The 14,307-nt window shown below is 45.0% G+C and overlaps 1 protein-coding gene across 2 annotated transcripts; it reads right to left on the bottom strand.

Annotated features, from left to right (window-relative positions):
- Positions 1-4,835: 4,835 nt before the first annotated feature.
- Positions 4,836-10,942, bottom strand: LOC119338065. 2 transcript variants are annotated; one of them, XM_037610362.1, is made up of 18 exons: positions 10,713-10,938; positions 10,420-10,601; positions 9,820-9,924; positions 9,666-9,737; positions 9,425-9,572; positions 8,891-8,973; positions 8,671-8,726; positions 8,082-8,218; positions 7,907-7,997; positions 7,743-7,808; positions 7,421-7,643; positions 6,966-7,067; positions 6,701-6,786; positions 6,460-6,582; positions 6,302-6,371; positions 6,117-6,208; positions 5,519-5,623; positions 4,836-5,273 (listed from the first exon to the last, which is right to left on the bottom strand). In XM_037610362.1, exons 1-18 carry the CDS (start codon positions 10,877-10,879, stop codon positions 5,151-5,153), a joined length of 2,031 nt encoding a protein of 676 aa, XP_037466259.1. In that variant the 5' UTR covers positions 10,880-10,938; the 3' UTR covers positions 4,836-5,150. The 2 variants fall into 2 exon arrangements, 1 of the variants encoding a protein (XP_037466259.1); XR_005163780.1 differs by lacking the exons at positions 4,836-5,273; positions 5,519-5,623 and having other exon boundaries at positions 6,452-6,582; positions 10,713-10,942.
- Between the last annotated feature and the right edge of the window lie 3,365 nt (positions 10,943-14,307).

A 14,307-nucleotide genomic window follows, 5' to 3' on the forward strand; every position in this document is an offset into this window, starting at 1 on the left:
CCATGTCAAGCTTGCACACATGAAGTGGTGCACATGCATTTACAAACCCAGGTGGTTGCCTCATGTAAACCTCTTCTTCCAGAACACCATGGAGGAACGCGTTCTGTACATCTAGCTGATGTAAACTCCATCCCCTAGACACAACAATGGACAAAACAAGACGAATAGTAGCAGCTTTTACATCTGGACTAAATGTGTCCTCATAGTCAATAGCATACCATTGTTTGAAGCCCTTTGCAACAAGTCTAGCTTTATAACGGTCAATGGTTCCATCAGCTTTCCTTTTTATCCTAAAGACCCACTTACAGTCAATCAGATTTTTACCTCGTTGTGGAGGAACCAAATGCCATGTTCTGTTCTTTTTAAGTGCCATGATTTCATCATGCATTGCTTGTCTCCAACTTGCATCACCCAAAGCTTCTTCAAGTGTATTGGGTTCTCCTGGTTCACCTGTTGAACAAACCAGCCCATGTTTTGTAATATGTTTGTAATCAATAGGTTTAATTACCCCTTGTTGTAGTCGTGTTTGGCGCGGAGTAGCAGCAGGTACCTCTACAAAGGGCTCCGGCGCAGAGGATCCCGAGCCTGGATCATGCTGATCCTCTCCTGATCCCGAGGAGGATCCATGCAGGGCTCCAGAAGTAGCGGCGTCAATAGGCGAAGGTGGGTTCGGATCTTCTATGGTCGTGGACCATGGTGCGAGCGATGATTTTGCCACAGAAGATCTGGGCCTCAGCGCATCATCATGGCCCAATGATTGCCACCTGGACCCCGGGCTGATAGAATCTGCCCCTGCATCCGCCTGACGTGTAGTGGCACGCCGTGTGTACACGCGTAGTTGGGCGTCTCGCTGGACCCAACCCAACCCAGCATCGGCCTGCCACCTGGCGGGTGATGATTCACGTGTGCAAGGGGAGGCGCTGCGGCCCGCCAGGCTCTGTCGCGTGGCTGGCGTGGACTCGCCCGTGCTCCGCCTGATACTGTCACGTCCGTGCGCCCGCCTGCGTCTGTCGGGGCTGGCACGGCAGGTTCGCTGCCAGCCGCGGATCCCAAAGGCGATCGCTGCGCGGCTGCAGCACCTAAGCTGATCCTGAGGAAGATTTGTCCCCTGGACCAAGACACATGAAATAAGGACCTGCTGGTCCATTTTCTTCACAATTTTCTGTGATTTTTGCACCGTTGTTTTCTGTATCATCACAAAGCTCATGGAGACTATTAGTAGGGTTAGTCAACATATGATCATCACAATTTGTAATACCCCCTTGATCATAGCCAAAGAGATGAGAGGGTAGGAGCAAGATTTCCTTGCGGAGGAGTGCGCCGTCGTTGGGATGTAGATCCACAAAGGGGAACTTGGTCTCATCAAAAACAACATCGCGAGAGATGTATACCCTACCAGTGGAGATGTCAAGGCACTTGACACCTTTGTGTTGGGCACTATAGCCAAGGAAAGCACACCATTTGGATCTAAACATGAGCTTGCAATTATTGTAAGGCCGAAGATTTGGCCAACAAGCATAGCCAAAGACACGGAGAGAGGTGTAGTCTGGTTTTATGTGGAGGAGATGTTCCATGGGAGTTTCATTGTTGATGACACGGCTAGGTAACATGTTGATAATGTGAACGGCTGTAAGAAAAGCCTCATCCCAGAACTTGACTGGCATGGAGGCTCTTGCTAGGAGGGCCAAGCCAACTTCGACAATGTGCCTATGCTTGCGTTCGGCCGACCCGTTTTGTTGGTGAGCGTGTGGGCATGATACATGGTGAGATATGCCTATGTTTTGGAAGAAGGAATTAAGTTTCTCCTATTCCCCTCCCCAATCGGATTGGACAACAATAATCTTATTGTCAAACTTTCTTTCAACAAGTGCTTGAAAGTTGTGAAAAACTTGAAACACATCTGATCTTTTCTTGAGGAGATAGATCCATGAAAATTTGCTATAGTCATCGATAAGACTCACATAATATGTGTGCCTACCAACAGAGGAGGGGGTAGGCCCCCACACATCAGAAAAGATCAATTGCAAAGGTTTGGTGGAGACACTAGTAGATATGGGGTACGGTAATTGATGACTTTTAGCACACTGACATGAATCACAAATAATTTCAATATTTCGCTCACCAACAAACAGGAGCTTATTTTTCCTAAGTAGTTTTTCAACCAAAGAAAAAGAGGCATGTCCTAAACGATCGTGCCATCGTGTGGACGAGAGCTTGATAGCACCACAAGCTTGTTTATTGAATCTTCTAAACTCCGGAATCAACGGGTAGAGCCCTCGAACACATCTACCTCGATAGAGAACTTTCTTCGTGTCCTAATCCTTGATCAAAAAGAAATAAGGATGAAACTCGAGGAAAACATGATTGTCAATGGCAATTCTATGAACGGAGAGAAGATTTTTATGAGCACTAGGAACATGCAAGATTCTTCTGAGATGAATTTTACGACTAGGGGTATTAAAAACTGAGTGACCAATGTGACGTATGCCCATACCTTCACCACTGGCCATGTGAATTTGATCCTTGCCGCGATATTTCTCCTTCATGGTGACTTTCTCGAGCTCGTTGGTGATGTGTTTGGTGGTGCCGCTGTCAACGTACCAGTTTGTGTCAATTCCATAGGAGCCATCAGCCGCCACGACAACTTTCTCTTCATCTTGTGAGGAGTCACCATCGTCTTCTTCGTAGCGGTACCAACAGTCCTTCGCCGTGTGGCCGGGCTTGCCACAGATTTGGCAGCGAGGCAAGTCCGAGCGGGATCTGTTGGAGCCACCACTGCCACCACCGCGACGCCCTTTGGAGCCAGAGCGGCCGCCGCCGCGTGAGTTGTTGTTGGAGTAGCTACCACCACCGGAGCCGAACCTCCCCTTGCCACGGGGAGATGAACGCGAGCGAGAGCCACCACCACGGCCTCTGAACGCAGAGTTGGCCAACGATTTGAAGCCACCACCAGAGCCTTGGTACTGCGCCATGCGTTGATCAAAGTTACTGAGCATAGCAAAAATTTCATCAAGGGTTACTGGGGTGACGCGAGCATCCAGTGCAGAGACGAGGGGCTGATAATCTTGGTCCAGCCCGTGGATGATGTAGGACATGAGCTCGTCGTCCTGGATGGGTTTTTTTCCCGCCGCGGCGAGTTCATCGGCGAGACCTCTCATGGCGGCGAAGAAGGAGGCCACTGATTGATTGCCCTTCTGCGCATTGATCAGCGTTGTGCGGATGTTGTTGACGCGGCTGAGTGACTGCGACGAGAACATGCTCACCAGTGCCACCCAGAGTTCGTGCGCCGTGGTGATCGTGGTCACCATGACGAGCACCTCCTTGGAGAGGTTTTGGAGCAGGTATCCGAGGACCTGCTGGTCCTCCCTCACCTAGAGCAGATGAAGGGGATTCGGCCCAGTGGTCTCCTTGCCGGCGGCGTCCTTGATGGTGAGGACTTTGGCCGGCTCGTTCGCCGTGCCGTCGACGTAGTGGAAGACGCCAGCGCCCCGCAACTGCGGCGTGATCTGGGTCCGCCACAGAACGTAGTTGGTGCGGGAGAGCTTCTCCGAGACTCCGCCGCTGAGCGGCGACTGGAAGGAGGCGGAGGAGGAAGACATAGCTGCACGCACTTGATGGAGATGGATTTAGCTAGGGTTTAGTGGAAGAAGAAGGCTCTGTATACCATGTGCGACTTGCGGTAAACGTCTTAGCCTTCCTGGCCGGACGTGTTGCGTGTTAAATAGCTGGGTTGCGAGCCGGATACGCGTACAGGTTGTTGGGATACATCTTAGAGAAAGAATACTAGAGATAAGAAAGATAATGATTACATAGTATTCTAGCTAACTAACTAGTCCACGGTTGATGATCCTCTGGTTGTGACGCACACCTCCTTGATGTACACGCAACAATATCTCATGTTTGACAGACATCACTTGTTCGAACACTTGTCACAACATTATCGTACATGCCCTTGATGAGGGTAATGTATACATTACCCTCATCAAGGGCATGTACGATAATGTTGTGTCAAGTGTTCGAACAAGTGATGTCGACACTGATGACTTCCCGATTAAGATAGGACTGCATCAGGGGTCAGCTTTGAGCCCTTATCTTTTTGCATTGGTGATGGATGAGGTCACAAGGGATATACAAGGAGATATCCCATGGTGTATGGTCTTTGCGGATGATGTGGTGCTAGTTGAATTCATCATGAAATATATTTTCAGTTTTTTGCTAATTTGGTATTATAATTATTATGATTTTTTCTATAAACTTGGTCAAGCGTAGGGATTTTGACTTTTGAAAAAAATCAATGCATTATATTTCAGAATGGAGGGAGAAGCATTCAACATGGTGTGACATTATGGTCCTACACTTTTATAGCGCTGCAATTTAAAAAAACAAACGTGCACTCCCAGTCCTACAACTTCAAAACAGTCTAGAACAAACATCTAACTTATAAAACAAATCACATTTTGACCCTCCGTTGATTTCAAAGCGGTTTCAATTTTAACTTTGAAAAATTAATGCACATTATATTTCAGAATGGAGGGAGAAGCATTCAACATGGTGTGACATTATGGTCCTACACTTTTATAGCGCTGCAATTTTAAAATACAAATGTCCACTCACAGTCCTACAACTTCAAAACAGTCTAGAACAAACATCTACTCCCTCCGTCCCATAATGTAAGACACTTTTTGACACTACACTAGTGTGAAAAAGCGTCTTACATTATGGGACGGAGGAAGTAACTTATAAAACAGACCATGTTTTGATCCTCGGTTGATTTCAAAGCGGTTTCGACTTCATAGGGAAGTTACTTCGCAAAACCCTGAATCTAAACACGACAGTGATAATAAACCATAATGCCGCGTCTCTCTTCACTCGAATAAAGTCTCCTGGCACAATATTTTTGAAATGCTAAGCAGCCCTTTGCTTCACTACTGAAACTTGGTCCAGAGGTGTACCAAGCCAAAAGAAAAAGTTCACTAGTTGATGCTTAAACCGCATACATGTCGCAGCTCTTTAAAACGAGTACAAGGAAATGAGACAATCAAGGAAGTTCACCCCCTTTATTCTGCCTCATGGAGGTTCAAATCCGGTGGGCATGTTGGCACGAACGCACCCTTATCAACCGAGCGACTCTCGATTGTTCTTTCAAACAATCACGAGGCTTTATCAAAATTGTCTATCTTGATTGGAGCAATGTTATCTGCCACCTTGAAGTGCCCCACCAATCTTGCGAAGAACATCATCTGCTGCTCCAAGGTAAACTTGATGTTCTCGGCCTGCTCCAAGAAAATGCGTATCAGCTATGAGCTTTTCATCTGTCATATTTGAGTTAATTTCTACTGGGCTTCCCGGCCGCAAGCAGCCATCATTCATATATTCAACAAAAGAAAAACCAAGTTGGTCGAGTACATCGCTGTTTACTATTCAGGGTGCAATGTGGTACATCGGAGGTGCCTTGTGTAAGAATTAAAAAAAAGTGACTTGTATATAACGAGATACAAAAACGATAATAATTGTTAACCTTGCGGAAACCATGTTGTTCCCCTTCATACTCAACCAAAGCAACAGGCAGACCTTTGTCCTTTATAGCCTTGTATATTGTTGTTGCCTGATCTGGTGATACAACCTGAAGATCATCGAAGTGTAAGCTGGCAAAGATATAAAAAAAAAAGGGCAACCTGGTGCATGTAGCTCCCGCTTGCGCAGGGTCCAGGTAAGGGTCCGACCACTTTGGGTCTATAGTACGCAGCCTTTCCCTACATTTCTGTAAGAGGCTGTTTCCAGGACTTGAACCCATGACCTCATGGTCACAAGGCAGCAGCTTTACCACTGCGCCAAGGCTCCCCTTCTAAGCTGGCAAAGATATCTTGAAAAAAAAAAGCCTAACAGTTCAAAGGATAAGAATGTAGACAACTGACACACTGCAGTCTTTCCTAGCAGAATTCCATTCCATCCTCACTGTCTGGACTAATAGTTGTATTTAATTCATTACTCTAAAGATAGTTGATATTGTACTAAGAATGTTCTCTTATCAAATTCTACAACCATACATATCAAACTACTATAAATTGTCTAGACAACTATAGTGTGACATCACACTTCAAAATTCAAAGTTTTACCGGGTCATCCAATCCTTGAAACAAAATGACCGGACATGTAAATCTCTCAACGAAGTTTATTGGCGACCTCTCAAAGTAAGCCTGCTTATTCCCTGGAATATTGAAGGTACATGGGTGTTATTTAGTAAATTATAAACAGATTCGAACATCCATATCCTAGTAAAGATGAGTACAAAGTTCCTTACCCACAAGGTTGTCAATATAGTACGCCTCAAACTTGTGCATGCCTGCCCTTAATGAAGCTAAATCAGCAATCTGCTCAACAAATGTATAAATTGTTAGCTAGTATTAGGCTGCAACAAAAAGAAGAGGAAAAATTGTGATTTGAAACTTGCCCGGTTGCCCCGTATAAAGAAGAACCAGCCTTGAACGTCTGTCTAAAAGCAAGGCAAGCTAAAGTTGTGAATCCACCAGCAGATTCCCCTGTTACACAGAGTCGTTGCGCGTCTACTCTTCCAGTTGCCACCTTATCATCAGTAAAAAGGCATATTCATTAATCTCATCTAATTATATGCACTGAATATGATGATCACAGAAGCTAAATGAAATTATTAAAAGGATCAGTCAGTCTGAATAAGCCATACCAGAAATGTAGCACAGCTGCAGCAATCATTTACATCCACAACACCCCATTGCCCTAAAAGCCTCTCTCGATACTCTCTCCCATAGCCTTCAAGAAAAACAAAGAGAATACTTAGTAATACTTCCATGTTCTTCAGTAAGAGATTAAGGCTTTTGTACATAAGAGGATGCAAATCATTAAATAATCCATGCATCAGATGTGCAAGTATATAGAACGCAGGATTTTTACTCCTCAGATAGATAGCCGAGAAAGTTAAGAGCATTTACCTGCACTTCCCCCATAGTTAACATCAACGAATGCCCATCCTCGGCTCGTCCAGTATTGCACACTAAGATCAAGAATCTCACGTGCTTCATCTGTAGGTCCACCTAAATAATTGCAGTAATACCAAGAGAAGTAGTCAGTTCTCTGTCGTGATACTTTGCCAGCCAATTGGTGCATCATTTCACCGGCCTTAGTAATTGATAAGTTGGTGAGTACAATTAGGACCACTGTATGCTCTTCTTATCATCGTACGAGCACAAACAGTGTAAACAGAAAGTTAGCAGATATGCAGCGAATGTGAAAAACATTGACACCAAGAAAGAATGCACAATCAACGAAATCAGGGGAAAATACTTTACGGAAGACAGCATGTGCTATGCCTTGTCTTTTGAGAGGGGGCATGTACAAAACTTTTTGGTACCTTCAAGAAAAAGATAGATAAGATTTGATTGATTACCATGGGTTCTGACCAATAACGGAGGCTTCTCATCTGATGAACCTTGGAAAGTATGGTTGTATGGAGGATAGAAATAAGCATAAGCATGCTGGCCAGGGATTAAGGTTGGGAACTCCATAAATTCAGGCAAACTAAAGTAGGGTGTATATTTCTTTATGTCCTCTGAGGAGGACCAAACTATAGAAAAGTCAGCTGCCATTGTTCTCTTTTCATCTAGTGCCACCTGGTGAAAAATCATAGGATCAAGCTAGGTTGCACATTGGAGGATCTCAGAGTAGATATTTAGCACGAACAGCCAATTCATGAAGGTAGTCTAACGAACCTTTGCTATCGATACTGGAAGACTAGCAGATGCACCCTCAACATAGAAAGATCCATCTGCAGAAACCTAACAAATCAACATGATGTGATTTATAGCATCATCATGTGAAAAATTAAGGAAATATCAGTTAGCTCTTAAGGTAAGTCATCAGAATTTGCACTTACTATGTTAGTTACAGCAGAGAAGGGAAGGTCAACTTTTGAAAATGACCCTGAATCATGGTCCAGCAACCCAACATATGACTTCCCATTCTGCCTGGATAAGAGAAAAATAGGCTTATCTTTATGAATCACATACAACCATAAAACAAATACGGTCAATACTGAAAACCGCGACAACCTGTAGCAGCAAACTATTTTCTGACTCTGGTCGTCATTTCCGAGGAAAGCATAGGAGCTGACACCAAAAACCCACATTGGCTTCGAGAATTCAGCATCAAGTGAGTACACTTGCACGACCACATTGCTCTGCTCATCCTGTCATACATGAATCGGCACAATAGCAAGACAAAACCAATTAAAGAATTCCCCAAACAAATGTTAATATGTGTGAAGAATCTAATTCTTAGTTACCGCCCACCTAATTAGAGTGATTTGATAGTAGGTCCTCAACGTAATACTATTGTGGTAATACCAACCTAGCTAATGGTCTTGCCAAAATAAAAACTCAATAACAAAGTGGTTTGTCACAATTGTTCCTGTGAATAGATACCGATGAAGGTAAAATGCTGCGGTTATTTGTTAAAAACAGGAAACTGAATTGTTAAAAGATAGGTGCAAGTAATAAATACAGGGAAATGGCAATGGTAATAAGGACACACATCAATTACCGGCTACTCCATGCTGTAACTAAATAGTTTAACAACTTGGGAACAAAGTTATTTCAATGGACAACATACTAGAGACAAACAAGTTAGAAAAAATCATACCCATTTATAAATATTCCAAAATCCACTCTGTCGGTCAGTTATGAAGAACAGTTCACCTAAAGAAAATCTAGTTTAATTAAATGAGATTTTGAAACATAATGTGTCTTATTTTGGTGAAGTACCTACTAACAAGTTAACATACCGAAAATCAACTATTCATGTGGACACAAATATGGAATAAGTTTGAACACGAAGTTAGAGTATGCCAAGATGCAAACACCTTTTGAAGACCACTTGGGTTCAGTAGGAGATTCTACTATCGTTGGGTCTCCACCAGCAATGCAAATACGTTTTTCCACCTCTCTGCACGAATAACCATCGTAATAAAAATGAAAAGCTTAGAAGAAGATTAAGAAGCATTCATGCATAACTGAATCAACATACATCTGAATCATTCATCTTTTACTTCTCAGAATAAAGGATTGAAAAAAAATCTGATCAAATTGATCATCTGGTGCTACAATAACCCACAAAATAAGGTTTAAATAAAACCTAAAAAGACAAGCATCTTCCGCGAACTGGCTATAGGTTTAGAGTGATCTAAAATGTGCAGTCACACCATGGTCATTCAAAAATACACTGATAAATGTTCCAACAACATCCTTCAGTATATTGCAAAAAAAAAAAAGGATGTAAGCACATCCTTCGGTGTAACAGCAGCTGGTAAAGTAGATGTCCCTTTTTCACCAAAAAAAGTGCAATAGACAAGCATGCAAATAATTTGAAACAACAAAGCATGCAAATAAGAGATTACCCTTTGCTGGAGAAATATCCAACCCATAGTTGTGCTTTATCCCATGACATGTTTGGGTCACTCCATTCAATCCATGCCATGCGTTTTTCAGTTGGATCAATGCGTGGAAAGGCATAGAAGTCATTCCCACTGAGCAGCACAGTTGGTTCTAAGGTAAACATTGAGAACATTATTTATATAATCCTGAAGGATCTTAGGCACAAATTAATGCAACAGGTGTATAGTCCTCAGTTCTTCTTACCATTAACATCTTCAACACTTGTGCTCACAGCAGCAACTGTTGTGATGGGATTTGAGCCACTCTTGCGGTGATCTGTTGTCAAACTGGATTTACTTATCTTCTTAAAAGAATGTATGAAGCACCATTGACATGCTATATATGGAGTACTAATCACCTTCCATTACAGTGACATAACGATTGAAGTGAGGATCAAAGACACCGTCCGCATAGCGGACAACTGGTCCACCATAATCCGGTGTCAGAGGTAATGGTGAGTTATCTGAAACCATAAAAAATGAGCCGTTTTAAAACACATCACATGATACCCTTATTTTTTTTCTTAAAAGGAGAAGTGATGTACAGTGGCACCGCTCTAATCAATCACAATATAGGCTAAAAAGATGCAGAACCACTTTTTTTGCAAGTCAAATTGAAGTTACAGTTCAATAAATTGAAATACAGCTATTTTAGTTCATGTTTCTGGAAATGCTGCTTTGTATATCCGTCAAGTATGGAGTCCCCAACATGATGTAAAATCATACGCTCATGCATAAATCATACGCGCATGTCGTCAACTACAGAACATGTATAGTTTGAAACTGATGTGAAGGAACACTTGTCTGAAGAATGCAGAAGCCAAGTCATTCTACAGCAAAACAAAATGTGCGGAGTGCCAAAATGTGCTATGCAGAAGCAATGCGCGTATCCATGAAGATATATCGTAGCACTGAAAAAGGAAGCATCATCAATAGCTAAAGGCAATCTTCCTCCGCACCTCCCATGGTTTGCTTGTACAGACGCTGGTCGCTGTAATTGGAGAACACGACGACATCCCCTTGCACGGCGAACGCGCCACCGCCGTATTCCTGCGCCAGGGAGCGCACGGCGAACTCCTGCGGCGTCACATCCAGGCCTCTGCCGTCTGTGCCGGCCCCTTCCTTCACGAGAACCCCGCGTCTGGAGAAGAGGGAACCAAAACCAAGCAATCGTCAGCGTCACGCGCTCGAACGACGGGTTCGAAGGTTTGGGGGCAAGTGAGAGGGGGTGAGCGGGTTGTATTTCGCGTACCCTCCTTCCTCGGGGCGCGTCTCGACCCAGAGGAGCCGGCCGTCGCCGGCGACGGCGAGCCCCTCGACGGTCTTCCCGGCGGAGGAGACGGCGTCGGCGCTGATCGGCGACTCCCAGGACCCGTACGGCGCGGTCGCCTTCTCGACGAACTTGGCGTGCGGGCGCATCGCGGCGGGGCGTGAGCTCGATTCGGCGAGCGGCGGAGCACTGGTACTACTCAGCGTGGAAGTGTGCAGCTTTGTATGGACTGTTTGACTGGCAGCGCACGGGATAGGATCACAGGAAAACGTCCGGCCGATTCTACGCCTCGCGTCCACCGTGGTTCATGCATAGTTGACTTTTGAAGCCCTGCTGCCGAAACCAAACTCTTAAAAAACTTCAGCGTATTGGGAGTCTCATTTCGAATCGATCCCCAAAAGTTAAATCTAGTAGTATAAAAGTTTTCTTTTGCAATTTCTCTCACCCTACTGCGACGTGCAAACCTTATTTCGACTTCATTCCAACAAATTAATTCGATTGATGCGTCAAATGCATATTTCAATAAGATTTTAAATGTGGATCAACAAAATCATTATGTCCGTGAATCGTACCGAAAGCAACAACATGGTTCATCCAACAACAATGTCATCGAGAAGAAACGTGAGGCAACATGAGCATAGATCAAGCACTCCTATACAACTTGCATTTATCGGATACATCTATCTTGGCAATATCAAGGATGGCGGTTTTGGCGTGCCCAAGATCCCGCGAGGCTGCTCAATTTTTTTTGTTTTGCCATGTCACACGATCGTGAAACATCCATGAGCACAAGTGCTTGCTCTTGCTCCTTCCTCTTGTTTGCCTTTGCCTTGGCGGCGATCACAAACCTCGTCTCTTCAAGGACAAGCTTCTTCTCACAGGCCACTAACTTCCTCTCCTCGGCAATTGCCATCACCTTGAACCTCTCCTCATCCCGTCGCATGAAGTCCATCCACATTGTCATATTCTCTGGTTTTCATTTAGTCGCCAAATCCTTCTTCGTCTCTAGCATTTCTTTGATCTCTTTTATTAACTAGATGAACCGTTGTGCCAATTGGCGCAGAGGCCAAACTGCGACATGGAAGTTAAGTGAACTATTTGAAACATTAAATAGAAGTTAAGTGAACTATTTGAAAGATGTTTCTTGTGAATGGTCTGCAAGCATTTATGTTCATAATGCATCTGTATCTGCCTTGCCCTGTATATTTACCCACAAAAGACAACTATGATCATTTTTCATGTCCTTCTTTGACCGGACAGAGCAAGCCAACAGTCGGTGCACAGACATGTGGGTCTGTGAGGGGCTTGGTTGTCCGTCTTTGGTTGCGCACGTCCGGAGTGGCGTGTTGCAGCCCATGTGCCACACGACTCCTTTGCCCGTACTTTGCCTACCCGAATCCTTCCCATCGTTGATCCTGGTCGGCTAACGCTCGCGGACCACTTTCTCGTGTTGTACATAGGAGCAAACAGTAATATATGAACAACACGTCTATAAAGAATGTTCTTCCAAGTTCCATGCAAATGATTATTACTATCTAACTGCGTTTGCATTGCTGATTGCTTGGATTCGATACTTTTATTTTGAAAAGGCTACAACTAAACCCTATGCATTTGCAGGCTATCATTGTCCTATTTGGCTTTTCGTTTATCTATTACTTTAGCTTTCCCTTCTTGAGCTATGTCACTTCTGTTTTGTGCAGAGGTCAAAGATATTGGGAAATGGAGGGGGAATTGGTGATGTGGCCGACACGTCCTCTCTCTAGGGGGGACGGCGGCTATGCCTGCTGGTTGCCGGGGAAATCGTTCTTTCCGTCGGTGGGTTTGCTACTGCTTCTCGTCATCTTCTTTGAGCCCCGTGGCTTCAACTGTTGTGTTGGTCGCGGTCTTAGTCGCCGCTTTTGTAGTGTCTCTTTGTACCTTGCCCTCAGTGGTAGGCGAGGCAACGACCTGTTCTTGCCTGGCCACAGCTCTCCGCTGCCCTCTCCACGCGTCGGACATCACAATCATAAAACATTTGTTCTTTCAATGCAAATTGGCTCGTTCTACATGGTCAGCCATCCAAGTAATTTCTGGCTTGTATCCTCCATGTAGTGTTGCTAATGTTTTTGGCAACTGGCTACATGTGATCAATAAGAAGTTTAGAATTCTTCTTAGGGTGGGGGCGCTTGCCGTGATTTGGTTTCTTTGGCTATGTATAAATGATAAGGTTTTTAACGATAAAAGTTCCTCTCCTCTGCAGGTTATCTATAGATGTACCAATGTTCCATTCATGGTTGTCTCTATAACTTGTGGAGAATCGAGACCTGTTTATGGAGGTGCATACATGCTTCAAGGCCACGACGAAGGATACTTTTACCCGACATGAATGGCAGCATGATCTTCATATTGCCCCTCCTACGTCTTAGGCGTTATACAATCTCCACATGATTACTTGTATTCCACCTTTAAAAAAATATTAAACTTGATTATGGCAGTGTGCATCTCAGTTATGCAGAGGCCGGGTGTAATGCTTAACACTTTTAAGTAATGAAGCGCCCATCATCATCCCTTTAGGGTTGTCCAAGGGAATGTAGAGGTGTGGTGGCGGCCTGCAACTATGGAGGGCCATGGAGTTTGGAGGCGTGCCCAACGTCCTACTCCATGCACTCTGTAGCCGGATGGTGCTCCTCACCATAAGTCGCCACTTGCAGCCAGTTGGTGTGGCCATGTTTGATGCCAGAACTAAATTCTAAAGGATCGTCACACACTAACTTTTCAGTGCCCAGGCGCATTTGGTGGTGGCCTGCTTGTCAGTGTGACGGCAGATCGAGCGTGAATGACCATGGCCCTGTGTGCGAGAGGTTCAGGACCTAGTGCCTAGATCTGACGGTCGCTGTGGCGTTTGTCGTTGTATGGGCGACGACAGCGGCTGGCGCGATGGTGGATGCTCCCTGTAGCACCCAAATCGGGACGGCAGCCCCTCTTCTTCGATAGTGGCGGACTCCGGAGTTGTGTGAGCAACTCGGAGTCTGGATCTCGAGGTGGTGATGACCTTTCTGAGACAGGTGGCGGTATGAGACGTCCCCTCCATCAACAGATCGGGTTCGATGCCGCTCGGCAGGTGACACATGCATCTCGTTCAGAGTCGTCGTGCAGTGCCTATCACCGGCAGCTGAAGCCTTCAACGGATTCTACGCACAACATCTCATGTAGGGGCATCAATTCATGCCTGCTACGGCGCGTGCTGCACGGTGGCTCTGGCGGAGGTCTCATGTCTAGCCTATTGCTGCTGGATCGAAGATAGTGCGATAGTGGTGGGAGGTAGGCGGTATGTGACGTCTGCCTTCTGGTGTCTTCTCCACAAATATCCGGTTATCGAGGCGTCGATAGCCAGATATAGGGATGATGGTACATATGGCTTCAACAACGACTTTATACATTCCGGTGGAAACACAAGATCTCTGATTAAGCTATGTCGACATGCGCCTGTGTCGTGTCCTTACTGAATGTGGTGGATTAAAGCTTGGCTTCGGGGATGAGAATCCGGAGTTCAAACTTGTGTTGCACTCGCCATCATCTGTGCACGTGGGGCGATTCC

The sequence above is a fragment of the Triticum dicoccoides genome, chromosome 7B (genome assembly GCF_002162155.2).
Source record: "Triticum dicoccoides isolate Atlit2015 ecotype Zavitan chromosome 7B, WEW_v2.0, whole genome shotgun sequence".
NCBI lineage: Eukaryota > Viridiplantae > Streptophyta > Magnoliopsida > Poales > Poaceae > Triticum > Triticum dicoccoides.

Excerpts from the sequence above, each read along its gene's own strand:
- LOC119338065 (XM_037610362.1), bottom strand. The coding sequence starts at position 10,879 with ATGCGCCCGCACGCCAAGTTCGTCGAGAAGGCGACCGCGCCGTACGGG. Across the intron at positions 9,738-9,819 it reads TTATGTCACTGTAATGGAAG|ATCACCGCAAGAGTGGCTCA; the intron begins GTGATTAGTACT and ends GTTTGACAACAG. Across the intron at positions 7,068-7,420 it reads GTTATTGGTCAGAACCCATG|GTGGACCTACAGATGAAGCA; the intron begins GTAATCAATCAA and ends GCAATTATTTAG.